Here is a 27993-nt window from a genome sequence, read left to right on the forward strand (position 1 = left end):
TGAAATCCCCGGAAGTTCATAATTGTCACGCATGCGCAGGACACTTCCTTCACGGCAACGTGCTCTTCGCAACTTTTCCTCGTTTTTCTGGAAATTCTGTTTTTTATCTCTTTTAATTTTTGTCGCATTCGAGAAAGAATTTCATTGATTTTTAAAGGTAAGTATTTTTTTTCGGTCAGAATATTTGAATAATGTTATTCTTTTAATGAATCGTGGATAAGTTTTTGTGTTTTAATTTAAACGATGAACATGTGCTGGTGTTTGCCCAGGTGGACGTTCGCATTCTTTTCATTAATTGAATTCCTTTTGAATGAAGCCAGAAAATCAGTCTTAATTCAACGAAAACAATTATGTGGAATGTAAATTCATTAAAAACATATATTTGCATATTTGGAAAGCTGTTGCCCCAAATTGTTATTATTTTAGGCTTAATTCGAAGCACATGACCAGCCAGTCGATGATAAAATGGAATGTCTCAGAATATTCAGGATAAAGTTGACAAATTTTCAACAACTGCTGTTATTCGTTACGTTTAAATTACGGGTATTTTTTTATTTAGTCTTGAAATCCTGTTTAAATAAGGAATTTTTAGTTTCGTCATTTTAAAATAAAAGAGACAAAAAATGCTGGAAAATAAACAGAAAAGGATGATTGTTGGTCCTTTTCGTGAAAGAAGACCTTTTGCCAGTCTCTGAAAAAGAATTGAAGTTCATTTATTGAGAATATATTTAGGTATTTCAGTGAAAATGTTTCGATATAAACAGAAACATTATCGATCTGTTTGTAAATCTGTTTATTCGCCCAACATATGATGAATAAAGCAACGGACCTCACCCTTACATAAATCCCTTCAAAAGGAGCAAAATTTAGGGGTTTTTTTCATAAATCTTACTCTTCTGATGACTTATAAACGCTTAATCTACTTTAAGGAGAAGGTAAAGAATACGTACAGCACCCCTTTTCGGCAGAATAAAAACCCCTTAACCCTAAACCCGGTTAATACTTTCCGCGCATTTTTGTTTTCATATTTTTTGACTCCTGTTGCACTTTCTGTTTTTTTTTTTTCGTTTCCGGGTAATATTTGTAAACATTAAACCGCCGGGTGTACGTATTTCTTTACTTTCGCCCTACTTTGGTTATGTCAGAACCTCCTGAAGCATTTGAACTCTAATCATTCCAACTCGTAATTCGCATTTAAGCTACCAACGAAGGACTCTGCCTTGTCGTTTTATCTGTTAGAAATAGAAGCGAAATTTCCCTCAAATCACATTCACCACTGTAAAAAAAAGAAAAAAAGTGGGTTCATTTAACCAAGTGTAAATCGATGCTTCGATCTTACCCTCATGTCATGTCTTTTTTTTCCCGTAGGCCTTTTATGACATGATGAAATATTGAATTCATGTGGCGTAATACATTTGTTTATGATCTGTCCTACTTTGAAATCATTATTTCTGAAGAACTGTTTTTATATCGATGTATGTTAAAAATAAAACAGAAAAGGCTCACCTACACAAACATGACTCCTCTTTCTTGGCCTTGTTTCTTCACAACTTCCAGAAATATGGATAGGTAGGTGGGGCAAAATTAGTAAGTCCCACTTCTGATTTCTCGTTATTTTCTCCCTGCTTTTTTGAAATCATTACATTGTAAGTATTGCATCATCTTAGAAGTAAAAATTGGTGAGCATTGTTGGTGTGGAAGTTAAGAGTCCAAAACATAGTCAGGTAACAAGTACTATTTTTTTAAAGAAATTTTTCCTCAACTTTGACCCGATTGTAATTAAGGTAGCTAGCAAAATATCTGGACAATTTTTGGTGTTTAACAATCAATATTCTTTTCTCTACTGGATTCCAAGTCAATTTTTCCCCTCACCAGTGTCTAATTTGATAATTTTCAAATTTCTAAAAATGGGGTAAAATGAGTAACGACTAATTTCTATAATTTCTCATTAACTGCATAATGTTTTATTATATCACGAAAAGGAAACTCCAACGGATGATGAATAAGCTATAGACAATACTTTTTGTTGAGTTTTTCTTATTTAGTCGAGTTTTGTTAATTTCATATCGTGCCATTTTCCCCTGATCCTCTGCCATTTGACTTAGATTTTTTTTTTTACACTTCTGATCTTTTTGATGTCTAAGGATAGATATTGATGTGTATGAGTCTGTTTTCTGAAGAATTAAAGCAGCGAATTTACCTTATCTTGGCATACTCATTTTGCCTCTGCTAAATTTGTCTTTTATTTACACAAAGAGAACAGCAATGTTTTTCTGAAATACCTGGCTTTCGTTGACATGAAGAAAGCCTTTGACAGGGTCCCCCGATCCCTTATCTGGTGGTCAATGGGGAAACTAGGGATAGAAGAATGGTTAGTGAGAGCTGTGCGAGCCATGTACAGGGATGCTGTCAGTAAGGTGAGGGTTGGCAACGAGTACAGTGAAGAATTCCGGTTAGAGGTAGGGGTCCACCAAGGTTCTGTCCTCAGCCCCTTCCTATTTATCATAGTCCTCCAGTAAATAACACAGGAATTCAAGACAGGATGCCCCTGGGAGCTCCTCTATGCTGATGACCTTGTACTAATTGCTGAGTCACTATCAGAACTAGAGGAGAAGTTTCAGGTGTGGAAGCAAGGATTAGAATCAAAAGGCCTTAGAGTCAACCTAGCTAAAACCAAAGTCCTAATAAGTAGGAAGGCAGACAATCTACTAATCCCTTCAGGTAGATGGCCCTGCTTGATCTGTAGAAAAGGTGTAGGTAGAAACTCTAAGATGTACCCAGTGTAAGCTATGGACACATAAGAGGTGCAGCAATATCAAAGGAAGGCTAACTGGGAAGATAGTTTTTGTATGTGGCAGATGCTCAGGAGCAATAAACACTGAAAATGTGCAGAGAGCAACTTCTGCTACATTCCAGGGAGAAAAACTAGAAGTAGTTGATAGCTTCTGTTACCTAGGTGACCCAGTCAGTAGCAGGGGTGGGTGCTCTGAAAGTGTAGCTGCTAGAATAAGAATAGCCTGGGCAAAGTTGAGAGAGCTCCTACCTCTGATGGTGACAAAAGGCCTCTCACTCAGAGTAAAAGGTAGACTGTATGTCGCATGTGTGCAAACAGCCATGCTACATGGCAGTGAAACATGGGCTGTGGCTGCTGAGGACATGTGTAAGCTTGCAAGAAACGAATCCAGTATGCTCCGATGGATGTGTAATGTCAGTGTGCATACTCGACAGAGTGTAAGTACCTTGAGAGAAAAGTTGGACCTAAGAAGCATCAGTTGTGGTGTGCATGAGAGACGATTGCACTGGTATGGTCACATGGTGCAAACGGATGAGGATAACCGTGTGAATGGCATTGTGTAGAATATATTTGTCAACATGTGCTTTCTCGCTAATGAAAGAGTCCTTATGTTTGGCTTGTTGTTACTATGGAAACAAGCATGAATGTGTCTGTGGCTTATGATTGGCTAAAATTACATCAAATTTTCAAACTTTAATTGCTACTAATTCTTTATTGATTGATTTTTGTGAAAATGATTTTCACATCATTCATTAGCCTATAAAAGTGTATCATTACACTGAATATGAAATCTATTCAAACAGAAAATGCTGCTGGCAGCCAAACCAACCAGATCCACTCTTTGAACTTGGCCTGGCCTCTTCTTATTCTAGCAATTACACTTTCAGAGCATCCTCCTCCTCTGCTTACTTGGTTGCCTAGGCAGCGGAATCTGTTTACTACTTCTAAGCATCCGCCTGAATATTTGAGGGAGTCTGTTTTCTGTACATTCTTAGTGTTTATTGTACCTGCACATCTATCACACACACACACAAGTAGTTGTATATGCTGACAGAGTTGGACAATCAGAGCTTGGCTGTAGGCCTTAAAATGAACAGCATGGAAATAAAATATATGCAGTCGGAAGACGTAGCTCATGGTCGAATAGAGGTGGAAAGCAGTGAAATCGAGGAGGAAAAAGGAGTTTGTCTAATTAGGGGACACACTGAATAGATGTCCAGGTATGGATGCTGATATCTGAGAGAGAATAAGGGGCAGGATGGAAGGCATTTACTATCAATAATGGATGGGACCAAAACAAAGATAGACAATACCATATGTGCCAGACTCTTCAATAGCTCTGTCCTCTCATACACAAGAGAGATGTGATTACTACGAAGAGGATAGAACATTGGATTGGGTGAGACATGTTGCAAGGTTTACAGACAACAAATGGACCCTTGCAGTTGCTGAGTGGTTCCCAAGAGATTGGTAAAGGTCACTTGGAAGGCCTCTACGACCATGGAAAGATGATTTAGTCAAGCAATTTGGGTCAAGATGGAAAAGACAGGCGCAATCCAGACAGACTTGGAAGTGCATTGTGACCAGTGGTGTACAATAGCATCTGTTGGTCTGGTTGATACTGCAGTATATATATAGATATCATCATCGTTTAATGTCAGCTTTCCATGCTGGCATGGGTTGGATAGTTTGATAGAGGACTGGAGGCTGCACCAGGTTCCAATCTGATCTGGTAAGGTTTCCTAATGCCAACCACTCCAAGAGTGTAGTGGGTGCTTTTTACGTGCCACTGGCACGGTGGGGCCAGTCGGGCAGCACTGGCATTGACCATGCTTAAATGGTGCATTTTACGTGCCATCGGCAAGGGAGCCAGTCAGGTGGCACTGGCATTGGCCATGACTATAGATGTGTGTGTAGATATATATGTTCATGTAGATATGTGTATATATATATATATATATATATAGATAGATAGATAGATAGATATGTGTGTGTGTATATGTATATATAATATGTACATATATGTTTATATAGATATCATCATTTAATGTTTGTTTCTACTGCTTATAAGGATCATCCTTGATGTTTGAGGGAACCTGCCACATGTAAAGACTACTTTCCCTTCCAGTGATACCACTGTACTTCTTATGTGTCCATTGCTTGCACTGGGTACACTGTATGGAGGTTCGCCCAACACCTTTTCTACATAGCAAGCAGGGCCATCTCCATGAAGGGGTCTGTCACACACACGTATATATTGGTTTTGCACAAATCCACTTATATGACAACAAACACTTAAAATGATAAAGCATTTGGACTTTGCAAGGAGCACACTTTATTGCTATACTCTCTTTCACTTGTTTCAGTCATTTAACTGCGGCCATGCTGGAGCACCGCCTTTTTTAGTCAAGCAAACCGACCCCAGGACTTATTCTTTGTAAGCCTAGTACTTATTCTATCGGTCTCTTTTTGCCGAACCGCTAAGTTACAGGGATATAAACACACAAGCATTGGTTGTCAAGTGATGTTGGGGGGGACAAACACAGACACACACACACACACACATATATATATATATATATATATATATACACACACACACACATATATACGACGGGCTTCTTTCAGTTTCCATCTACCAAATCCACTCACAAAGCTTAGGTCGGCCCGAGGCTATAGTAGAAGACACTTGCCCAAGGTGCCACGCAGTGGGACTGAACCCAGGACCATGTGGTTCATAAGCAGGCTACTTACCACACAGCCACTCATACACCTATGCTATGGTGAATTCCATCATTTATAGTTAATGCCAATGCAATGTAAATAGCTGGCTCATTTAGAATACACTCTTCCACCTATTCCAGACAAATAACATCATCAGCCTGAAATACTATGCACCAGGGCTATGTGCAGGGGGACAATATCACACCCTGACAAAGTCCATCTTGTCTACTTTTGCTGTGGTCACCAAGGCAAGAAATACAAGAAACAGATTAGATGGAAGTCGAGATTGCTAGATGTTCAGACTAAAACACTGCATTCAGTACAGTTAACCACAGTATGTCTAGCTAGGCGGAGACATGGTGTATCCTGAACAATTAGATCTGTTGTAGGTATTTTGTCATAATATGCTAAATAAATCTGCTCTGGCCGTTGCCAGTACCGCCTGACTGGCCTTCGTAGGATTTTCGAGCGAGATCGTTGCCAGTGCCCCTGGACTGGCTCTTGTGCGGGTGGCACATAAAATGCACCATTTTGAGCATGGCCGCTGCCAGTACCGCCTGACTGGCCTTCGTGCGGGTGACACGTAAAAGCACCCACTACACTCTGAGTGGTTGGCGTTAGGAAGGGCATCCAGCTGTAGAAACTCTGCCAAATCAGATTGGAGCCTGGTGTTGCCATCCGGTTTCACCAGTCCTCAGTCAAATCATCCAACCCATGCCAGCATGGAAAGCGGACGTTAAACGATGATGATGATGATAAAGGAGTTTTAATAAATGCTGAATAAGTTAATGGTTGAGAAGCAGATTTTAGCATTGAAATTGGACACAACCAGTTCCGTTGAAACTAATCTAGCAAATTGCTTAGAGAATAATATTTTTTTCTCTTTTTCAACAGTCATCTATGAATGCTAAAGAGTTTTCTTTTTATTGTTTCGTTTTAGAGGTTGTAATGGCTGAAACAAACGGTGAAACTTTAACAAATCTTGAACAAAAAATTGTTCGACAGATTGAGGTATGCTAAACAGTTACTTCATTTGGTTCCATTCTTTAACATTAAATCTCGTACCATTTGTGCTTCTTGCATTTGTTGTTTAACCTCAAATTAACCTTCAAATGTATTCATGACCATCCATATTTTTTTCAAGAATTGTGTGTTCCCAAATGTCTTTCCTCTTTCAAATCAGTTTGGTACGAGGTTTTAGCTGCTATTTTTGTGTTCGTGTCATCCACAAAGTGGTTCCCTATTTGGCTTGTCATTATTTGTGTTTATTGTGTGTGTTCTCTTTGTTTCAGTATTATTTTGGAGACATCAACCTTTCCAGAGATCGGTTTCTTCAAGAACAAATTAAGTTAGATGATGGCTGTATCCTTTTTCTGCTTTTCATTGTTGATGTTTGTTTTTTTTATATATACATTTTTTTTTTTTCCATTTTACATAAAATACATTTTATCAGAACTTCAATTTATTTAGTGTTTTAGCATGTTTATTGCAAATTAAATAGGGTTGCAGTACATCTGTGTATTCATTTTGCATTCACCTTATGAAGCCTGACTTCTTGAATATGCCAACAATACTAAACACAGGCACTGGTTGACTATCACTTCTTTATTCTTAGTCACCTGGTTAAATATCTAACCAGCTAACTAATCAATCGTTCGTCTTGTGTTTGTCAAAGTCCTCCCATTGCTATTCGTGACCTCATTAATGACATCCTCTCTCTTCAAGGCCTGACTTGAGTCTGAAAATTAGTCTTATTCTTGTGTGTGTAGATGTGTGGTTGCTTACAAGAGAAGGGAAGGGTGAGAGTAAATGGAGAGTGTGTGTGTGTGTGTGTGTGCGCATACCTGCCTGTGTGAGTGTGCGTGTGCATTGGTCATCCATGACCTCTTTAATAGCCTTTTTGGCCTCCTTGTTTGAGGTCAGATCTGCTCAGATTCGCTTGTCATCCTGTCTAGATTTATGGGGGTAGTTCCTTATGTGAGGAAGGGCCGGGTGGGGGTGTTCAGGATGTGTGTTGTTGAATCATTTCTGTGAATGTTTGTGTGTTTGTTGTAGCTGTTTTTGTTTTTGAACAGGTAAGCATCTGTGTGTCTGTTCTTGGGTGCATGTATGTGTGTGGTTGTGTGTTTATGCATGTGTTTCATGTGCATGGTTATGTATTGGAATTGTTCATAATTACATGTATTTATGAACAATTTCAATACACACAAGACCCAGCTACACCACACACACACACACACTCATTCTTTACTCTCACCTTTCCCTTGTAAGCAACCACACATCTACATACACTGGAATAAAACTAATTCTCAGACAGACTCAAACCAGACTTTGAAGAGAAAAGGGCATTTAATTGATAAAGTCAGTGATTGTACGAAAGGTCCTTTGCATGTATTGCTCTTGTCACTCCCTTAACTTAGATTTAGAATAATTACATAAACACATCTATGAGGCCAATACTCTTTATTCTCTTGGCACTGTTGATCCAGTAGTTTCATTGTATATATCATACTTCATATAATGGATTTTCTCTCAATGAGCTTTAGGTTTAACTTACTTTCATCCTTAGCACAACTGTTAATATTATCATCACATTTCCTTTCCCAAGCTGGAAATATTTGTCAAGGAGGACAGTCTGTGATGAAATGGGCTGAACATGTGGGGCTACTTTTTGGGTTTATATCAGACTGTTTCCTCTTTTTGCTGCTGTTCATTGTATTTCAATTGTTCTCCTTCACCAACATTTTAAACAAGGGGTTTCAATGGAAATCATGCTAAAATTTAACCGACTGAAAACTCTCAGTGAAGAGGCTCAAGTGATATGTGATGCTATAAAGAAATCAAAATCTGGTCTAATGGAGGTTAGCTTTAAGCTTTTATACATCTTTTATTAAATATTTTTGTAATTATTGTAAATGCTATTTGTGCCTTACAGTATCTTCTAATGTACATGCCTGTTTTTGACCTTCACAAGTTTGAGGGATAACAAACATTTAAATTACAACATTTCTGTCTTTTGGAAATTCTAAATCATAAATGTGGCTATAGTCAGAAAATCCTCAAAATATTTTGAGTTATTTTATGCCTGTAACTTGTCATAATTCACATGAATTAAAAAAATTTTTTTTTGGATTATTTGAAGTTTAAGTCTTTCTTATTTTCTCACCCTGTATTATAGGTCAATGAAGATAGCACAAAGATCCGTCGTTCAACTGCAAAGCCATTGCCAGAGAACACACGGGAAAGAAGGGAAGAAATGAGCAATCGAACGCTTTATGTGGTATGCTTTTCTTTTCTCTGTATTGTTAATTTGACTTACTTGTTTGCTGTTTTGCATCTCCAGCTTCTACTTGGTTTTGAGTGTGCAGCTACCTTTTTGTTTATTCAAAAAGACAAGATCTTCAATTTGTTAAAGCAAAGTTCACAGTTGGTGATCATAAGTTTCAAAGCTTTCTATGGTGTTCACCTAGCATCTGTCTTCAGTTTGGTTGCATTGATTATGCAGGATATATCTTTGTCTGAACAGTTTTGAAGATAGAACTATTTTAAGACCATTGTTTTAACACTAAATCACCATCCTTTAACATCCATTTTCCATGCTGGCATGAGTCGGATGGTTTGACAGGAGCTGGCTAGCCGGAGGATTGCGCCAAGCTCCAATTGTCTGTTTTGGCATAGTTTCAATGGCTGGATGCCCCTCCTCATTCCAACCACTTTACAGATTGTACTGAGTGCTTTTAAGGGACACTAGCACCAGCACAGGTTAAGAATAATGTGATATTGTTTAGTTGTTGGGAAAAGAAAAACCTGAACTGGATATATTTGTATGTTTGATTCAGTTTTGTGATTAAAAAACAGAAAACTAAAGGAAAATTTTTCTTTGAACTAATTTCATTTGTGTTTTGTTCTTTGTACAGAAAGGCTTCCCAGATGATGTAAGTCTTGATGATCTGATGGCTTTTTTTGCAAAATTTGGTGAACTTGAGAATCTAGTAATGAAGAAAAATGGAAGTAAAAAATTTACTGTAAGTGTGTTCAGTTTTTTAATATTTCAATGCATTTTAAGGCAGCAGAATTGTTGGCCGGACAAAATGCTTAGCAGCAATTCGTCTGTCTTTACATTCTGAGTTCAAATTCTGCCAAGGGTTGATTTTACCATTCATCCTTTCAGGGTTGATAAAATAAGTACCTGTTGAGCACTGGGGCTGGTGTAGTCAACTTGCTGGCCTTGTGCCAAAATTTGAAACCAAGATTTCAGTGCATTTCATTGAAATTTTTCTTTTAATTATTATTTTTTTCTTTTTGCCTTGGTTAACTTAGGAAACAGTAGCTTTCACCTGGGATGGGTTGAATCAGCTTTGACTGAGCTCACCATGTCCTTCATGCATGTTGATCACATCCGGCAGTCAGATGCAGTTGATGTTGTAATGGATACCCTCTCCTTTAGTTAATTTGTATGAAAGTTTGCAGAAAAATCTGGTATAGTTTTTTACAAAGTAAAAGGGTCTGTTTGGGAGAAATCTGTTAAGAATAACGTTCTAAAAAATAGCATGAACAGTAGAGTTGATTTGAAAATAATAATAGAATAAATCCTGGTCAATCATCATCATCCTCCTCCTCCTCATCATTTCACAGCTATTTTCCATGCTAGCATGGGTTGGATGGTTTGACTGGAGCTGTGCCAGGCTCCAGTTGTCTATTTTGGTATGGTTTCTATGGCTGGACACTCTTCCTAATGCCAACCACTTGACCAAGTGTACTGGCTGCTTTTTGTATGGTACCAGCACAGGTGTGTTTTTGTTACGTCTCAACGCTACTGCTATCTAGCACCTTCGGATGATCTCTACTCAACCGTGACATGACTGCTACTCAACACTCCTACCCTGGCCAGACTACCTCTATTTATATGTCTTGGGAGATCCTACTTCTTCGCCTAAGGGCGTCGACACAACAGTTTTACGTAGCACGCACCATTGGGGTTGCCTAGTAGCTTGCAAGACAAAGACCTCTTAGTTAAGAGAGGAAGTGGAATGAAGGGGAAGAGGGGCTGTGGTGCCAGGCAAGAGGTTAGAGTATGATAGAGGGACAGAGACAATTGTCTTACTATACAGGAGAAGACACTTGGTTACCCCAGTGGGACAAAGAAGGTGAGAGAGAAATAGGCTGTGTTGGAGATGTATTGGAGCCTATCCACGGGGAACAGTGTATGGGGTGGGAGTTCAAATAGTACAAAGAAAGGGATGGATGTTAGGGGAGACGTTTAGAGATAGGGAAGACGATTTGATGTAACAGCCTCAATTTTCTGTCAACTCATTTCAATATACTTTCTATGCACCTTCAGTTTGTCAGTGGCAAGCAAGCAAGTGTAGCTTCTTTAGAGTGCAAAATAACTGAGATTTTATTATCTTGGTTAATCTCTACACACATGTATGCTGACTCTGAACTCTTAATTACTTATAAAAATGTACTGTTATTGATTCGGTAGCTGCATAAATTTGTATGCTAAATCCAGCTTGTGTTTTGCTTGATTGCAGAATTTAGTAAAATCTAAGAAAAACTAATTTACATAATTTATAGTGACTTTGGGATGGTTTCAAGGTTTTTCAGTGTGAAATGTTTAGTTAAATAGAATTGGTGTACACGAAATTTAATTTGCTTGTTAAGTTACTTAATAAACAGAATTTGGAGGCAGCTTTGTTGCTAATATTTTTCAATTTTATGACATGCAAAAAAAAAAACCCAAAAAACATTTGATTTTCTTTTCGCTATTATTTGAATAACTAGGATGTACATTGTATTTTATAGGGTTCTGCTTTTGTTGTCTTTTTGGAAAAAGATAAACTGGAAGAATTTTTAAAGGCTGAAGATGTCAAATATGGAGAAAATGAAATAGTTAGATATCGCAAGTGAGTAATTTTGCAATTTTGGGGGTAGGTTTAGAGTTGAAATTTTTGGCAAGTGTAAAGACATTTGAGTGAGATTGTTGCCAGTGCCGCTGGACTGGCTCCTGTGCAGGTGGCACGTAAAATACACCATTTTGAGTGTGGCTGTTGCCAGTATCGCCTGACTGGCCTTCATGCCGGTAGCACGTAGAAGCACCCACTACACTGTCGGAGTGGTTGGCGTTAGGAAGGGCATCCAACTGTAGAAACTCTGCCAAATCAGATTGGAGCCTGGTGTAGCCGTCTGGTTCACCAGTCCTCAGTCAAATCGTCCAACCCATGCTAGCATGGAAAGCGGACGTTAAAAGGAGAGAGAGAGTTTTGTGTTGTCCTTTCTCCAGTTCTGGGATGATCCTTGTAAAAACATGGTAAATCATTCCTGTTCCACTCAGTACCATTCTATTATTCATAATTAATGCTATTATTTAGCTTTAAATGTTTCCTCCCAAAATTTTCAAAGAAAATATTTTAACTCGGCTTTATAGAGTCAATATTTTGGTGATATTGTTTGTGTGTGGGAATGGCAAAACATGCGCTGGTTAGTTCTAATTTGAATCATCATCGTTTGACGTCTGTTTTCCATGCTGGCATGGGTTGGACGGTTTGACCAGGGCTGGCCAGCTGTACAAGGCTCCAGTTGTCTGTTTTGGTAGGGTTTCTATGGCTGGATGCCCTTCCTAATGCCAACCATTTCACAGAGTGTCTGCTGGGTGTGTGTTTTATGTGACACCAGCACCACTAGTGCTTTTTACATGGCATTGACACCTACAGGGCCACTGAGCAACTTGCAAGACAAAACTCCTTGGCTGGGAATAGTATCAAAGGATACTATTTGTGCCTGTTGAGAGATTAAAGATAAAGAGGATGAAGATAGGTAGCTTGCTGTAGAGTAGATACATGTCTATCCCAGTTGGAAGAGGAAGGGGAATAAGTTAGAAAGTATTTGCCTTAAGCACAAAAAAAGATAAGCTATTTGTTGCCAACAGGTAGTATGGTTTCATGCAGTTATCCCCGTTACAAATTAAATCATCTTTTGGCTGACTAAAAATATTTCCTGTGTCTAGCAAGCCATTGAAGAGTTCATGGTGGCTCTTACCTGCGAGCTGTTTTTAAGCATCTCATCCAGGGTCTTTGTCAGCCTGCCAGAAATCCTCTTCACTTTTTGTGTGTCCATTGCTTGACCTGACGACACATTAAATGTCTGCTTAACTCCTTTCTACATCATTCAGAAGTTTTCTGCTTTCCTTAAGCATTTCTAAACTTGTAGTTTTTGTGAAATAAAGATGAAAATAAAACTGCTTGTAGATTGCACTTTGAAGTGGTATGAATAAACCTTATGCATTTGTTATTGATTTATAATAATCGATGCATATTTTATTTTATGAGAAATTTTGGCAATTCACTAGTCGATCCATTGGTAGACTTTCTCTGACAAACAGTTATTATTTATGGAGATTGGACTTCAATTTTGATATTTTAAAATTTCTTTTGAAGCTCTGGTCAATTGTAGCAGTCTTTTAGAAATATAAATTGTAACTTGCCTTGATGTTTCCTACTTTGGAATAATATTTGAACGCTTTAATGGAATCAGAAGTAATCTTTGAGGGTTGTGTTTGAAAAGGTTCAAAGATTTCATTTGTTCTCTCTTTTAATATTCAATTTGGAATACGGAGCAGCAGATGTAGATAATTTTGGTTTTTATTCATATTTATTATCACTTTCTTTCGTAGAAATATTTTCACTAACACAATCTCTCTTTTCAGGGATGAATATTATAAGAAGAAAAATGAAAAGAGGAGACAACATAAGGAACAGCTCATGAAAGAGAAGCAAGAGTGAGTTTTCATATAAAAAAAAAAAAAAAAACTTTCTTTTTTCATTCAAGTATGTATATAGGAATTTGAAGAAAAGCTTCTATTATAGTTAAAGCATTAAATTTCCCTGTTTTTATATTCAATTTCCAACTTGGCTTGCATAAAGCTTTCCCTTTTTACTCACGTACATATTTTCATTTTGTAGGCAACATTTAAAGAAAATGGAAGAGGTAAGTTTTCTTTTTCTTACGTTGTCAGGTAAAAAAAAAAAAAAAAAGAACTTTGCTTGGAAATATGAGATTGTAACCAGACAAAAGGGTTAACATTGTGAAAGGCTAACAAAAGGGATATAAAGCTATTTTGAAGGTTTTTTTTTTTTATCCCATTTTTCTGTTACTTCAGTGGCATTGGAATCTTCCAATTGTTAATCTTGCTGTTAACCAAACAAAACATATAGATATATCCTGGTATAGCTTGTAAATGTTATTCTTCAGTTTGTATTCTTGTATTGCTTGATAACAAAATTAGAATATTTTGTTTAAAAACCAGTTATTAAAACAATTGCCCTATCAATATACAAATATTCAAATTTTACAAATGCTTTCCAAACCTTCAAGAATTTCTTTTTTCCCATTTCATCACTTAATATTGTTGAAGGTGTGGCAGAGAGATTGAACTCCTCTGTTGCCATGTTGATGCTGTTTCCTGTTGCTTCTTTGGCTCAGAAGAATTCTGCCATGCAAGTCATGAGATACTTATTCAGTCGGTTGGATTTCCTGCTGATGTCTGCTCCTGATTATATATTGTCTTGGTTGTAAAGATAAGTCTGGACGTGGTGACAGCACATGAATACCTGTTGAACTTAATCAGTTGTGTTTCTCACTTTGAAGGAATAACAAATGGAAATAAATTTTCTTTTGTGTTTTCAGAAAGAAAGAATAACAATTGTTCCTGGATCAGTTCTCCATTTGTCAGGATTTACACAGGATTTAGACAGAGAAGACATCAGGACTTTCTTCTCTGATTTTGCTGCTGTAGCCTGGGTTGACTATAATAAAGGTGACACAGAGGTTGGTTTTGTTTTGTGATTCTTCAATTGAGAAATAGTTTGTTGATGGCTGGAAAAATTCAACCAAAGATTTTGTCTTTTCCTAACATTTATACCTTGCATGTTAATATTATGAACGTTCTTGCCATGTTCTGATGTCAAGCAGCTAATGCTAATAAGGGGCCTGTTAGTGTTCTCCAGTATTCTGTTGATGGGCATTGATGTCATTCATCCATTACTTAATGAAAAAGGTTTTAAAAATTCAATCATATTTCCAGTTATTAAAAAGGATTTAGAGAAAGGAACATTATATTTGCTCCTTGAAATATCTGAATGCTTGGATTTCAGAATTACCATGCAAAGGGCTTAAAAGATTTTGAACAACTCAGCCAATTAATTATATAATTAGTCTTGGGAGGTTCATTTGTTTATAAGTAACAAGTCAATGTACAAAACAGGAAAACAGAAATCAATTTGAAAGCTAGGGAATGGGTGATGCTTGTTATATTGACAGACATCATTACTTGGCATAGTGCTACAGTAGGATGAGTCTAGAAAATTGTAACACATTCCAATATGAAGAGCTGCATTGTAGCATTTGAAAATTTGATAATTGAAATCTTAAACTAAAATGAATAAGTGTGAATGAATCTGAGAGCTTATTAACTAAACTAGCTGGCCCCTTGCCATCAAAAATAATGGCTAATTGTAGTATTTTATATATAAATAAGGTACAAAATAATCACATATACAAACATTCACATACTTCCACTCACACAGAGTTGAAATGCTGTTTGATTTTTCTTTGCAGCATTGAATGTTCACCATCCCACTTTCATTGCACACACACACACACACAAACATTCACATGACTCTGTTTTAGATACATATATATACTCACACAGAGTTGAAACGCTGTTTGATTTTTTTTTCACCATAGAACTTCTGTCATTCCACTAATAAGTTTGCCATCACCCCTTCCTTTTTCGTAGAGCATGACCTCCGAACACGGTCCTCACAAGGGCAATGACAAGAGACTAAGACCTCTCGAGATATGCTGTGATTGAGAAGACCCAGCAAGTAAAGTGAGATCACAGCTTTAGCTTACACCAGTGTCACATTAACCAACCCATTTCAAAAGTACCTTTGAATCATCGGACGACATTCTGTGCTTGAGGAGACCTATTGAATCAAGTAGAATAAAAAAAATCAAAATCACAATTTCAATTGCATCAAAATCAAGAATGGAAATTGTAGTTATGGCTGATGCCAGTGCTACCTGACTGGCTCCCTGTACCAGTGGCACATAAAAAAGCACCACCTGAGTGTGGTCAATGCCAGCCAGTCCCCCCTCCCCTCCACCCTGATTGGCTCGTGCTGGTAGCACGTAAAAAGCACCATCCAGACATGGCTGATGCCAGTGCCACCTGACTGGCTCTCCGTGCCAGTGGCATGTAAAAAGTACCCCCTACATTCTCGGAGTGGTTGGCATTAGGAAGGGCATCCAGCTGCAGAAACATTGCCAAATCAGATTGGAGATTGGTGCAGCCTCCTGGCTTGCCACTCCCCAGTCAAACCGTCCAACTCATGTCGCCATGGGAAACGGACGTTAAATGATGATGATGTTGTGATGGAGAAATACACAAGAGTATTGTTATAGTAGAAGATATGGATGGTAAACCAAATTAATACCCTTGTCTATGTTCACATACATTCACATGCTTCTCTTGTCCATGCACACACACAGTTGAAATGCTGTTTGGTTTTTCTTTTCAGTGTTGGACGTTCACCATCCCACGTCCACCGCACACAACCATTCACATACCTCCCTTTTACTCACACAGTTGAAATGCTGATTTTTTATTTCTTTTTTACCATTTCCTTTGTTATTCATCTATCACCCCTTCCTTTCTCATCCATGTGTTGTGACAGAGAAAAACAGAAGATACACGGCGCGCTATTTGCTACTTCTCTCTCGTTGCTGTTACTTTCTCTCACTCCCTCTCTGTCGAAGCTGCTACTCTCACTACTTCTCCTTCGCTGAATTACTATTTTCTCTCCTACTCTTTCTCCTATTGCCCCCGGCGTGATTTTCGACAGATATATAAAAATACTACGCTCATTATTATATTAGGGGATGGCATGCAATAATATTTTTTATTTGTGACGTCACGTCACACTAAGAAAGATTACTCTGGTCTCAAGAGTTATCTCCCCATTTGCATTTCGTCAGAAAGAAAAAACAATAATTACCTAAAAATACGAATGCAGTAGACTTCTGAAGTACAAAGAATGTAATAAGATAACTTTATTTAAAATCCTTATGGTTTTCATTGATTTGTTGTAAAGTTATGAGGCTGAAACATAGAGCAGTGATTGTATTCACAATCTATGAGGTTGAATTTGTAGTTTTCTAAGCATTTTTTAATAAGAATCACATGAAGCAGTAGCAACGTGTGAGTAAATAATTTTAGGTAAATCGTTGGTGACAACATGTTAAAAAATTTCTTTTCAGAGTTTTATTTGGCAGGGGAATCAGTTTTTTTACCTTTTTCTTTTTTAAGTTACTTAAAAAATATTTGTATATGAAAATGTATACAATTTGCAAGAATATTAACATAGTAAATGAAAAACAAAAATTTCCTAATTTTTCTCCACTAAGGCCTGGGTCCGTTTCCTTGAAGAAAATCAAGCTAAAGTGGTTCTCGGGAAAGCCAAAGATTGTGACAGTGAAGACATAAAGCTAAAAGACAATGTCTTGAAGGGTGATGTTCTTGAAGGTATGTCATTTCTCTACTTTTTCAGTGAGTGTGTGGGATGAATTGGTTTTGTTTATTGTGCTAGTAATCCGTGTGCGATTGTAGAAGTCCTTTCCATCCACAATCTGCTGCTGCTCAGTTGCTTTTATTATTGGATGGTTATCAGGAAGAACATTGTTTTAGCAAAATGCTATTCGGTTAAATAATTGTGTTTTGTAACAGTGAAACTCAAAGCAAATAAAGTCATAAATGATAGAATGTAACCATCCAAACGGTTTTTAATCCAGTGCTATTATTTGTAGCTTTATAAAGGCAGCGAGCTGGCAGAATCATGAGCACACTTGACAAACTACCTAGAGGTATTTCATCCGTCTTTATGGTCTGAGTTCAAATTCCACCAAGGCCAGGTTTGCCTTCCATCCATTTAGGGTCACTGAAATAAGGACAAGTTGAACCCTGGGCTTGATGTAATCAACTTAATCCCACCCCCAAATTACAAACCTTGTGCTTAGAGTAGAAGAAAATTATAGCTTTATCTCCTTTGAGTTTCACTGTTCCAAACAAGAATTATTTCATGTTCTCTCTTGAAGTTTCTAAATTCTTACAAAGTCAACTATCCATTAACTAATATTCTTTCTAGCACGAACTGGTTTGTTCAGTAGCAAACCAGTAAAAAACCGTCAATGTTGGTTCCAGTATAAAACTGGTACCAATTTTTCAGATATTTTCGTTATAGGCAGAGAAACAGAATTTGTTGTTTTAGCTACTCAACTTTTATTTTTTGGTTCTCCAAACGCATTTCCAGTCAGCTTTCTGCTCACTTATCATCATCATTTAATGTCCGTTTTCCATGGTTTCGATGCTTTGACAGGAGTTGGTAAGGCTGCACCAAGCTCCATAGTCTCGTTTTGGCATGTTTTCTGTGGTGGGATGCACTTTTTAATGCCAACTGCTTCAGAGTGCTTTGGTTACCTTTTGCATGGCACTGGCACTGAAAGGGCCAATGAGTAACTTGCAAGGCAAGACCCCCCTCTGCTGTGGAGAGAGAGAGTAATGGTGAGGGGCCGGTGGTGGCTTTGTGTCAGTTGATGAGTGATTAGCAGTAAAGAGGGACAGGGGTGGTACTCTGCTATCGAGTAGAAGCATGAATCCTGCCAGTCATTCTAGAATTTCCTCTTTGTGACCCTTTTTCTTCCAATCACCATCATTCCTAAATGTTACACCTGTTTTCTCCTGTTATATATGCTCCCTAATTTAGAAATCCTGTCTGCTATCCTTGTTACTCAAACTAATGTAAACATTGTAGTTAATAATTAATATAAAGTGCTGTATTTAATTAATAATGATAATGTTTTCAGGAGATGCTGAGCATGAACACTGGAAGAAAATTTCTGAAGCTAAATCTGCTGGGATGAAGAACAAGAAGCTTGGCAAAATGGGTGGCAGAAAGAAATTTGGCAAAAGGCATGCAAAACGTGGCAACAGTGGTGAGTGTTATCGTGAACATTTTGCTGTTCTTTGTTGCATCATCATCATCATCATCATTATTTGATGTCTGTTGTCTATGGTGGCATGGGTTGGATGGTTTGATGAGAGCTGCACCAGGCACCAGCCTGGTTTGTCATGGTTTCTACGGCTGGATGCTCTTCCTAGCGCCAACCACTTTTCAGAGTGTTGGGTGCTTTTGTGTGGCACTGTCATGGGTGCTTTACACCACCAGAGGGACCGGTCTTAAGACTTTTGCTGTGTAGTACGGATCTTCTTGAGTACAGCAAGGCACCAGCTACCTTGGTCCTTTGTCATCTCGCCTGAAAGGTTCAACGTCCTGAAGTCGTTCTTTAGTATTTTATCCAATGTCTTCCTGGGTTTCTCACTCCCACGTGTTCCATCCACTTAGAGAGATCGCTTCTTCTTTATGGAGTTGTTGGCATCCATCCACATCATATGACCAAAGCCAGCACAGTCTTCTCACTTGCACACGGCATCTAATCCCTAACTTCTCTCTCAAAACACTGTCGAACATGTACAATTACATTACACATCCATCGGAGTGAAAATATATTAACCAGACAATATGTAAGGGTTTTTGATATCCCCAATTCCTCATCTCGCCCATCACATATTACTGCTGGATTTCTTTGTCGAATGTAGTAATGCTTATTCATTTTCACGGTTTTGAAATAATCATGCTTTGTCTCACCTACCCACCACCACTACCCATTTTCCTTTATTCAAAAATTCTTATCGCTCCTTAAAATTATGGCTTTTAAGTGTTGATTTCTCAGCCCAAGAATTACAGCGTGATGTGCTGCTTGACTGGTCCCCCCTCTCCCTCTCTCTCTCTCTCTCTCTTTATATATATATATGATGATGATCTTTTCTCCCGCCATGCCTCTGTCTACCCCTCCATCCTCTCTCTCCCCCTTCGTAGTTTTTCCTTTAAGGTCTTCAGGTTCTGGCTATATATAAATGAGAAACCCATTCTAAATTATCTAGCTGACGTACTACGACGAAATACCCAAGATGCAGATAAGATAGAGATTTTTATTTATTTACGGCCTCAAACATCTCAATACCTTGCGCTTTCTTGTTTCTCTCCATGAAATTCAATTGAATTCAGTTGTTGTCTTAAATTCATGCTTATTCATTTTCTAAGCTTCCTAAATTCATGCTACGTTATATTCTAATCACCCAGAATTCATTGCTCTTTTAAAAAAATTACGATTTATGCATTGTTGTCTCTCAAATATTTAAAATCTACAATTAAGAGCCCTCTCTACTCGCTGGCGGTACCTACCCACCACCACTACCCATTTTCCTTTATTCAAAAATTCTTATCGCTCCTTAAAATTATGGCTTTTAAGTGTTGATTTCTCAGCCCAAGAATTACAGCGTGATGTGCTGCTTGACTGGTCCCCCCTCTCCCTCTCTCTCTCTCTCTCTCTCTTTATATATATATATGATGATGATCTTTTCTCCCGCCATGCCTCTGTCTACCCCTCCATCCTCTCTCTCCCCCTTCGTAGTTTTTCCTTTAAGGTCTTCAGGTTCTGGCTATATATAAATGAGAAACCCATTCTAAATTATCTAGCTGACGTACTACGACGAAATACCCAAGATGCAGATAAGATAGAGATTTTTATTTATTTACGGCCTCAAACATCTCAATACCTTGCGCTTTCTTGTTTCTCTCCATGAAATTCAATTGAATTCAGTTGTTGTCTTAAATTCATGCTTATTCATTTTCTAAGCTTCCTAAATTCATGCTACGTTATATTCTAATCACCCAGAATTCATTGCTCTTTTAAAAAAAAAATTACGATTTATGCATTGTTGTCTCTCAAATATTTAAAATCTACAATTAAGAGCCCTCTCTACTCGCTGGCGGTACCTACCCACCACCACTACCCATTTTCCTTTATTCAAAAATTCTTATCGCTCCTTAAAATTATGGCTTTTAAGTGTTGATTTCTCAGCCCAAGAATTACAGCGTGATGTGCTGCTTGACTGGTCCCCCCTCTCCCTCTCTCTCTCTCTCTCTCTCTTTATATATATATATGATGATGATCTTTTCTCCCGCCATGCCTCTGTCTACCCCTCCATCCTCTCTCTCCCCCTTCGTAGTTTTTCCTTTAAGGTCTTCAGGTTCTGGCTATATATAAATGAGAAACCCATTCTAAATTATCTAGCTGACGTACTACGACGAAATACCCAAGATGCAGATAAGATAGAGATTTTTATTTATTTACGGCCTCAAACATCTCAATACCTTGCGCTTTCTTGTTTCTCTCCATGAAATTCAATTGAATTCAGTTGTTGTCTTAAATTCATGCTTATTCATTTTCTAAGCTTCCTAAATTCATGCTACGTTATATTCTAATCACCCAGAATTCATTGCTCTTTTAAAAAAATTACGATTTATGCATTGTTGTCTCTCAAATATTTAAAATCTACAATTAAGAGCCCTCTCTACTCGCTGGCGGTACCTACCCACCACCACTACCCATTTTCCTTTATTCAAAAATTCTTATCGCTCCTTAAAATTATGGCTTTTAAGTGTTGATTTCTCAGCCCAAGAATTACAGCGTGATGTGCTGCTTGACTGGTCCCCCCTCTCCCTCTCTCTCTCTCTCTCTCTCTTTATATATATATATGATGATGATCTTTTCTCCCGCCATGCCTCTGTCTACCCCTCCATCCTCTCTCTCCCCCTTCGTAGTTTTTCCTTTAAGGTCTTCAGGTTCTGGCTATATATAAATGAGAAACCCATTCTAAATTATCTAGCTGACGTACTACGACGAAATACCCAAGATGCAGATAAGATAGAGATTTTTATTTATTTACGGCCTCAAACATCTCAATACCTTGCGCTTTCTTGTTTCTCTCCATGAAATTCAATTGAATTCAGTTGTTGTCTTAAATTCATGCTTATTCATTTTCTAAGCTTCCTAAATTCATGCTACGTTATATTCTAATCACCCAGAATTCATTGCTCTTTTAAAAAAATTACGATTTATGCATTGTTGTCTCTCAAATATTTAAAATCTACAATTAAGAGCCCTCTCTACTCGCTGGCGGTAACCCGCCCTCCCACCCCCTCCACCGGAAGTTCATTCGTCTGTCATTCCTCTGTCATCCCACCCCCTCCACCGGAAGTTTCATTCCTCTGTCATCCCACCCCCTCCACCGGAAGTTCATTCCTCTGCCATCCCACCCCCTCCACCGGAAGTTCATTCCTCTGTCATCCCACCCCCTCCACCGGAAGTTCATTCCTCTGTCATCCCACCCCCTCCACCGGAAGTTCATTCCTCTGTCATCCCACCCCCTCCACCGGAAGTTCATTCCTCTGTCATCCCACCCCCTCCACCGGAAGTTCATTCCTCTGTCATCGCACCCCCTCCACCGGAAGTTCATTCCTCTGCCATCCCACCCCCTCCACCGGAAGTTCATTCCTCTGTCATCCCGCCCCCTCCACCGGAAGTTCATTCCTCTGTCATCCCACCCCCTCCACCGGAAGTTCATTCCTCTGTCATCCCACCCCTCCACCGGAAGTTCATTCCTCTGTCATCCCACCCCCTCCACCGGAAGTTCATTCCTCTGTCATCCCACCCCTCCACCGGAAGTTCATTCCTCTGTCATCCCACCCCCTCCACCGGAAGTTCATTCCTCTGTCATCCCACCCCCTCCACCGGAAGTTCATTCCTCTGTCATCCCGCCCCCTCCACCGGAAGTTCATCCCTTTGTCATCCTGTCAACCTCGGCTGTCTCCCGGAACCCATCTAGTGGCCTTGGCCATCCTCTCCCCTACCTTTGGGTAGCGCATTAAGGTTGAGAAATGTTTGCAGGTTGTAGGTAATGTTTTGCTTATGAATTCTTCCAATTGCAAGTTTTCTTTTCAGGTACACGACACTGCTTTTCCTCTTCCCAGGCTACAGGCCCACACCCCCAACACCCATACTGTTAGGATTGGCACTCTCAACGTCGGCACGCTGAAAGGTAGATCTGGTGAAATTGTTGAGATGCTTGAACGGAGATGCGTAGATATGTGCTGCATCCAGGAAGTAAGATGGAGAGGAGGTTCTGCAAGGTTCCTCACAGGCAAAGACCACAGGTACAAGATTTTCTGGGCAGGGAACACTGACGGGGTCGGGGGCGTAGGAATACTTCTAGCGGAGAAATGGGTGGATAAGGTAATCGAGGTCGTTAGAGTAAGTGACAGAGTACTTAAGATCAGACTAGTGCTTCATCATAGATTAGCTACTGTCATCTCAGCCTATGCACCTCAACCTGGGCTACCAGATGGTCTGAAAGACCAATTCTATGACACCCTCTTGCAAACTACCTCGTCGACGAGTGACAGGGACCTTCTCTTTGTGGCTGGAGACTTCAACGGTCATGTCGGACGTCGTGCTGGGGGCTTCCATGGCATACATGGAGGCTATGGCTTCGGTTCCCGCAACGAGGAGGGAACCAGACTGCTGGAGTTCTGTGATGCAACCAATCTTATGGTCTGCAATACCAACTTCAGGAAACCTGCCAGTCACCTAGTCACCTACCGCTCCGGCAGACACTCTAGCCAAATCGACTACATCCTCGCCAGAAATAGGGAAAGAGGGCGGCTTATAAATGCCAAAACCTACCCTGGCGAAGAATGTACCCCACAACATAGATTAGTAGTTAGCGACTTTGGGATCAAGGCAAAATGGGTGCCCAGAATTAGACAGGCTTGGAGAAGAAGGGTGTGGAAGCTTAAAGACCCTGCAAACGGACAGAGACTTAGAGACAAGTTACTTGAAGCATTTAACGAAATAGAAGGGGATATAGCATCATACAACGTGGAAGACAATTGGAGATTTCTGCGGGACAACCTGTTGAAAGCCACCGACCAGATTTGTGGGTGGTGTAAGGTCCCCTCCCAACCCAGAGTAACGTGGTGGTGGAACAAGGAGGTAGACAGGGCTATTAGACAAAAGAAACAAGCTTGGAAGGACTGGAAGAACGGTGGTAGCAGGGAATTGTACCAATGTGCCAGAAGGGAGGCTAGGCGACAGGTTTATTTAGCCAGAGGGGAAGCAGATAAGGAAAGATTTGCCAATGTTCTGCGCCGTGAGGACCAAAGACTCGAGGTATTTCGGGTTGCAAGACAGTGTAGGAGAGAGAATAGTGATGTTGTAGGAGAGAAATGTGTTCGCATGGATGATGGTACGCTTGCATTAAATGAGGATGCAAAGAAAGAGGTCTGGAGATGCCACTACGATAGATTGCTTAATAAAGAGAATGAATGGGAGAAAGAGAGCCTGCCTTATGTCGACCCAATAGAGGGACCAGCTATCCGAGTTGATAGTACCAGGGTAGATAAAGCAATTAAGAGTATGAAGACCGGGAAAGCCCCCGGCCCATCAGGAATCACTGCAGAGATGCTCAAAATATCTGGCAGTGTTGGCTATAGCCTAGTCACCCGTATTACGAACCAGGTGATACACGAAGGAGTCATACCCTATGACTGGTGTAGCAGCATCATAGTCAACTGCTACAAAGGTAAAGGGGACGCTTTAGATACAAATAATTACAGAGGCATCAAGCTGTTAGATCAGGTTATGAAAGTTACAGAGAGGGTCATAGCCCAACTAATTAGGGAGCGAATCAATTTAGATGAGATGCAGTTTGGGTTCGTGCCAGGTAAAAGCACTACTGATGCCTTATTTCTAGTGAGACAGTTGCAAGAGAAATACCTAGCCAAGGATAAACCTCTGTACCTGGCTTTCGTTGACATGGAGAAAGCCTTTGACAGGGTCCCCCGATCCCTTATCTGGTGGTCAATGAGGAAACTTGGGATAGAAGAATGGCTAGTGAGAGCTGTGCGAGCCATGTACAGAGATGCGGCCAGTAAGGTGAGGGTTGGAAATGAGTACAGCAATGAATTCCGGGTAGAGGTAGGGGTCCACCAAGGTTCCGTCCTCAGCCCCCTATTATTTACCATAGTCCTCCAGGCAATCACAGAGGAGTTCAAGACAGGTTGCCCCTGGGAGCTCCTCTATGCTGATGACCTTGCCCTAATTGCGGAGTCACTATCAGAACTAGAGGAGAAGTTTCAGGTGTGGAAGCAAGGTCTAGAATTGAAGGGCCTTAGAGTCAACCTAGCTAAAACCAAAATCCTAATAAGTAGGAAGGTAGATAAAACACAAACCCCTTCAGGTAGATGGCCCTGCTCAGTATGTAGAAAAGGAGTAGGTAGTAACTCTATAAGATGTACCCGGTGCAAGCTATGGACACATAAGAGGTGCAGCAACATCAAAGGCAGGTTAACTAGCAAGTTAGTTTTTGTTTGTGGCAGATGTTCAGGTGCAATAAAGACTGCAAACAAACAGGAAACAACTTCTATCTCATTCCAGGGTGAAAAACTAGAGGTAGTCGATAGCTTCCGCTATCTGGGCGACCAAGTTAGTAGTGGGGGTGGGTGCGCTGAAAGTGTAGCTGCTAGAATAAGAATAGCCTGGGCAAAGTTTAGAGAGCTCTTACCCCTGCTGGCGACAAAGGGACTCTCACTCAGAGTAAAAGGCAGACTGTATGACGCATGCGTACGAACAACCATGCTACATGGCAGTGAAACATGGGCTGTAACTGCTGAGGACATACGTAAGCTCGCAAGGAATGAAGCCAGTATGCTCCGTTGGATGTGTAATGTCAATGTGAATACCCGTCAGAGTGTAAGTATCTTGAGAGAAAAGCTGAACATTAGAAGCATCAGTTGTGGCGTGCAAGAGAGACGATTGCGCTGGTATGGACATGTGGTGAGAATGGAGGAGGATAGCTGCGTGAAAAAGTGCCACACCCTAACAGTTGAGGGAACCCGTGGAAGAGGTAGGCCCAGGAAGACCTGGGCTGAGGTGGTGAGGCAAGACCTTCGTACATTGGGCCTCACCGAGGCGATGACTACGGACCGAGACCTTTGGAAATGGGCTGTGCGTGAGAAGACCCGGCAAGCCAAGTAAGATCGTTGCCAGTGCCCCTGGACTGGTTCTTGTGCGGGTGGCACATGAGATGCACCATTTTGAGCGTGGCCGTTGCCAGTACCGCCTGACTGGCTCCTGTAGGATTTTCGAGCGAGATCGTTGCCAGTGCCCCTGGACTGGCTTGTGCGGGTGGCACATAAAAGACACCATTTCGAGCGTGGCCGTTTTCGTGCAGGTGACACGTAAAAGCACCCACTACACTCTCTGAGTGGTTGGCGTTAGGAAGGGCATCCAGCTGTAGAAACTCTGCCAAATCAGACTGGAGCCTGGTGTTGCCATCCGGTTTCACCAGTCCTCAGTCAAATCGTCCAACCCATGCTAGCATGGAAAGCGGACGTTAAACGATGATGATGATGATGATGATGAGGTGATTATTTATTTTTACAGTAGCATTGTATGGTAGGTGTGAGAGGCCAGATCTGGCTGGTTTGAACATAAAATATTTTTGTTAGTATGAGTATTTGATGAGAGTTTGCTGAAGTTTTGAGCTGTCCAAATGGAAGAACTCTGTGGAAGGGTAGAATTGGAATCTAAAAAGGGATGAAGGGACGACATCGTGTTGTGTGAGAGGGCCAACTGATGCCAGCAAAATCTTATCCTTTGTCATATTGAATGGGGTCATAAAATACATCCAGTCATTAAGAATGAAATGTCCGATTTTCTTATGCACCAAGTTTGACAGTTGTTAACTCCAATGTTTTATCCTGACAATTCTTTGTTTTACAACATTGAAGAGTTACACCAATACTTTTCGAAGTGAAATTCATGGTGTCTGATTATATTGTGAGTTTTCTCTTGTAAATCAATTTTTATGAAGCCATGGATAGATAAAAAATTTGTGTTGTTTATGAATATGAGTTCTGTCGTGGAACCACTGCATCCCAGACAACTCGAAACATCAATGAAGTGTTTGGTGAAGATGTGGCGAATGAGCGCACTGTACGTTGATGGTTTCAGAAGTTCTGGTCTGGTGACTTTACTCTTGAAAATCAGCCCCATGGTAGACCTGAGACGAAGGTGGAAAACATCTGAAACTACGTGTGAGTTAGCAGCAAGGTTTGATGCTTCGATTCCAGCTCCATTGGACCATCTGAAAGTAATCAGCAAAGAAGCTGGACAAGTGGATGACACAGGAATTGAACGGGCATCAAATGACACAGCATCTTGAAACTTGATGTTCTTTGCTGTCACGGCATAAAAGCAAACCATTTTTGCATCATATAGTTACATGTGATGAAAAATGGATTCTTTTCAACAATAGCAAGCATTCTATACAGCGGTTGGATAGAGATGAAGTGTCAAAACACAATCCAAAAAAGAATATTTGCCAAAAAAAGTTAATGGTGTCTGTTTGGTGGTCCAGCGCTGGTGTCATCCACTACAGCTTCATGAGACCTGGTGAGTCCATTACTGCTGATGTATACATCAACCAACTGGATAAAACAATGAGTGAACTTGCAATGAAACAACCAAGATTGGTCATTAGAGACAGGCCAATTCTCTTGCAAGACAATGCTTGACCACATGTTGCACAAAGAACACTACTCCAGTTACAGGAACTGAACTTGGAAATACTCTGTCATCCACCATATTCACCAACTGACTATCATGTTTTCTAGGCATTAGACAATTTTTTTGTAAGGAAAAAACTTCAAATCTGAAAAAGATGCAAAAACAGCCTTTCGTCATTTCATCACCTCTTGCTCTCCCGAATTCTTCACTGCCAACATAAATAAGCTACCAATAAAATGGCAAAATTGCGTTGATAATTTAGGTGCATACTTTGATTAACTGCATTGTTTTTTTGTTGAGATAAAGTAAAATAAACTTTCAGTTCAAAATTGGACCTTCTATTTTGATATAGTAAAATCTGAAGTGATCAATATTGTGAGAGGTTTTCTAATTCCTTATTTTGTTTATTTCAGGTGATGAACCAGCTGCAAAGGTCACTAAAACTGAAGCCTAATTAGAAATGAAACACTTCTTATATTTTATAAATCTTTTATTAAGCTCTCTTGAAGACCTACACACACACACACACACACACACAAACTCTCTCTTTCTCTAATCGTGCATAAAAACTCATTAAATGATTGCGACCATCAAGCTGTATGAATTTTGTCCACCACCACAAAATGTCTTTGCAATTCAGCTTTTTTATGGAAGCCAAGTATTTTCTGTGCCGGTTTTTCTTCAGAAATGATGTGTTCTGGCAATCTGGAGATTCTGTGGAACATTGTTGATATTTTATTTGCTCCTAAAGATATTCCAGAAGCAATTTATCTTGCTGAAAGCAATGCTAACAGGGGTTTTGTGGCTCAAGAGAGCAATGGGGAAGTCATTTTACACATTGTAAATAAATTCATTGAAGCATATTTTTTTCTCTCTCCATATTCAAA

At 39.7% G+C, this 27993-nt stretch overlaps 2 protein-coding genes across 7 annotated transcripts in view; one reads left to right on the plus strand and one right to left on the minus strand.

The window, feature by feature from the left end:
• Nucleotides 1-16439, minus strand: part of LOC106870750 (uncharacterized) — a 35896-nt gene extending 19457 nt beyond the window's left edge. Inside the window, exons 1-2 of one of the 6 annotated variants that reach the window (XM_089340161.1) lie at nt 16198-16439; nt 15224-15504 (exon numbers count right to left, since the gene is read on the minus strand). The gene's annotated coding sequence lies outside the window, so the exon portion shown is untranslated. Of the gene's footprint in view, nt 1-1339; nt 1359-1506; nt 1841-15223; nt 15505-16014 lie in introns of those variants that run through there. The other 5 variants (XM_089340150.1, XM_089340140.1, XM_089340146.1 and 2 more) reach the window with 5 other exon arrangements.
• Nucleotides 32-27969, plus strand: LOC106870751 (lupus La protein). The gene is made up of 13 exons (XM_014916946.3): nt 32-157; nt 6459-6529; nt 6811-6880; nt 8273-8379; nt 8697-8798; nt 9436-9543; nt 11324-11424; nt 13224-13295; nt 13480-13504; nt 14204-14344; nt 16985-17102; nt 18440-18568; nt 27520-27969. The coding sequence occupies exons 2-13, from the start codon at nt 6467-6469 to the stop codon at nt 27558-27560; spliced, it is 1077 nt and encodes a 358-aa protein (XP_014772432.1). The 5' UTR covers nt 32-157; nt 6459-6466; the 3' UTR covers nt 27561-27969.
• The last annotated feature ends 24 nt before the right edge of the window (nt 27970-27993 follow it).

Source organism: Octopus bimaculoides, chromosome 2 (genome assembly GCF_046866305.1).
Source record: "Octopus bimaculoides isolate indiv1 chromosome 2, ASM4686630v1, whole genome shotgun sequence".
NCBI lineage: Eukaryota > Metazoa > Mollusca > Cephalopoda > Octopoda > Octopodidae > Octopus > Octopus bimaculoides.

Bases quoted from the DNA above. Each gene is read 5' to 3' on its own strand.
- LOC106870751 (XM_014916946.3), top strand. From the start codon at position 6,467: ATGGCTGAAACAAACGGTGAAACTTTAACAAATCTTGAACAAAAAATT. The intron at 9,544-11,323 runs GTAAGTGTGTTC...TGTATTTTATAG, and splicing joins ATGGAAGTAAAAAATTTACT to GGTTCTGCTTTTGTTGTCTT. The intron at 18,569-27,519 runs GTGAGTGTTATC...TGTTTATTTCAG, and splicing joins TGCAAAACGTGGCAACAGTG to GTGATGAACCAGCTGCAAAG.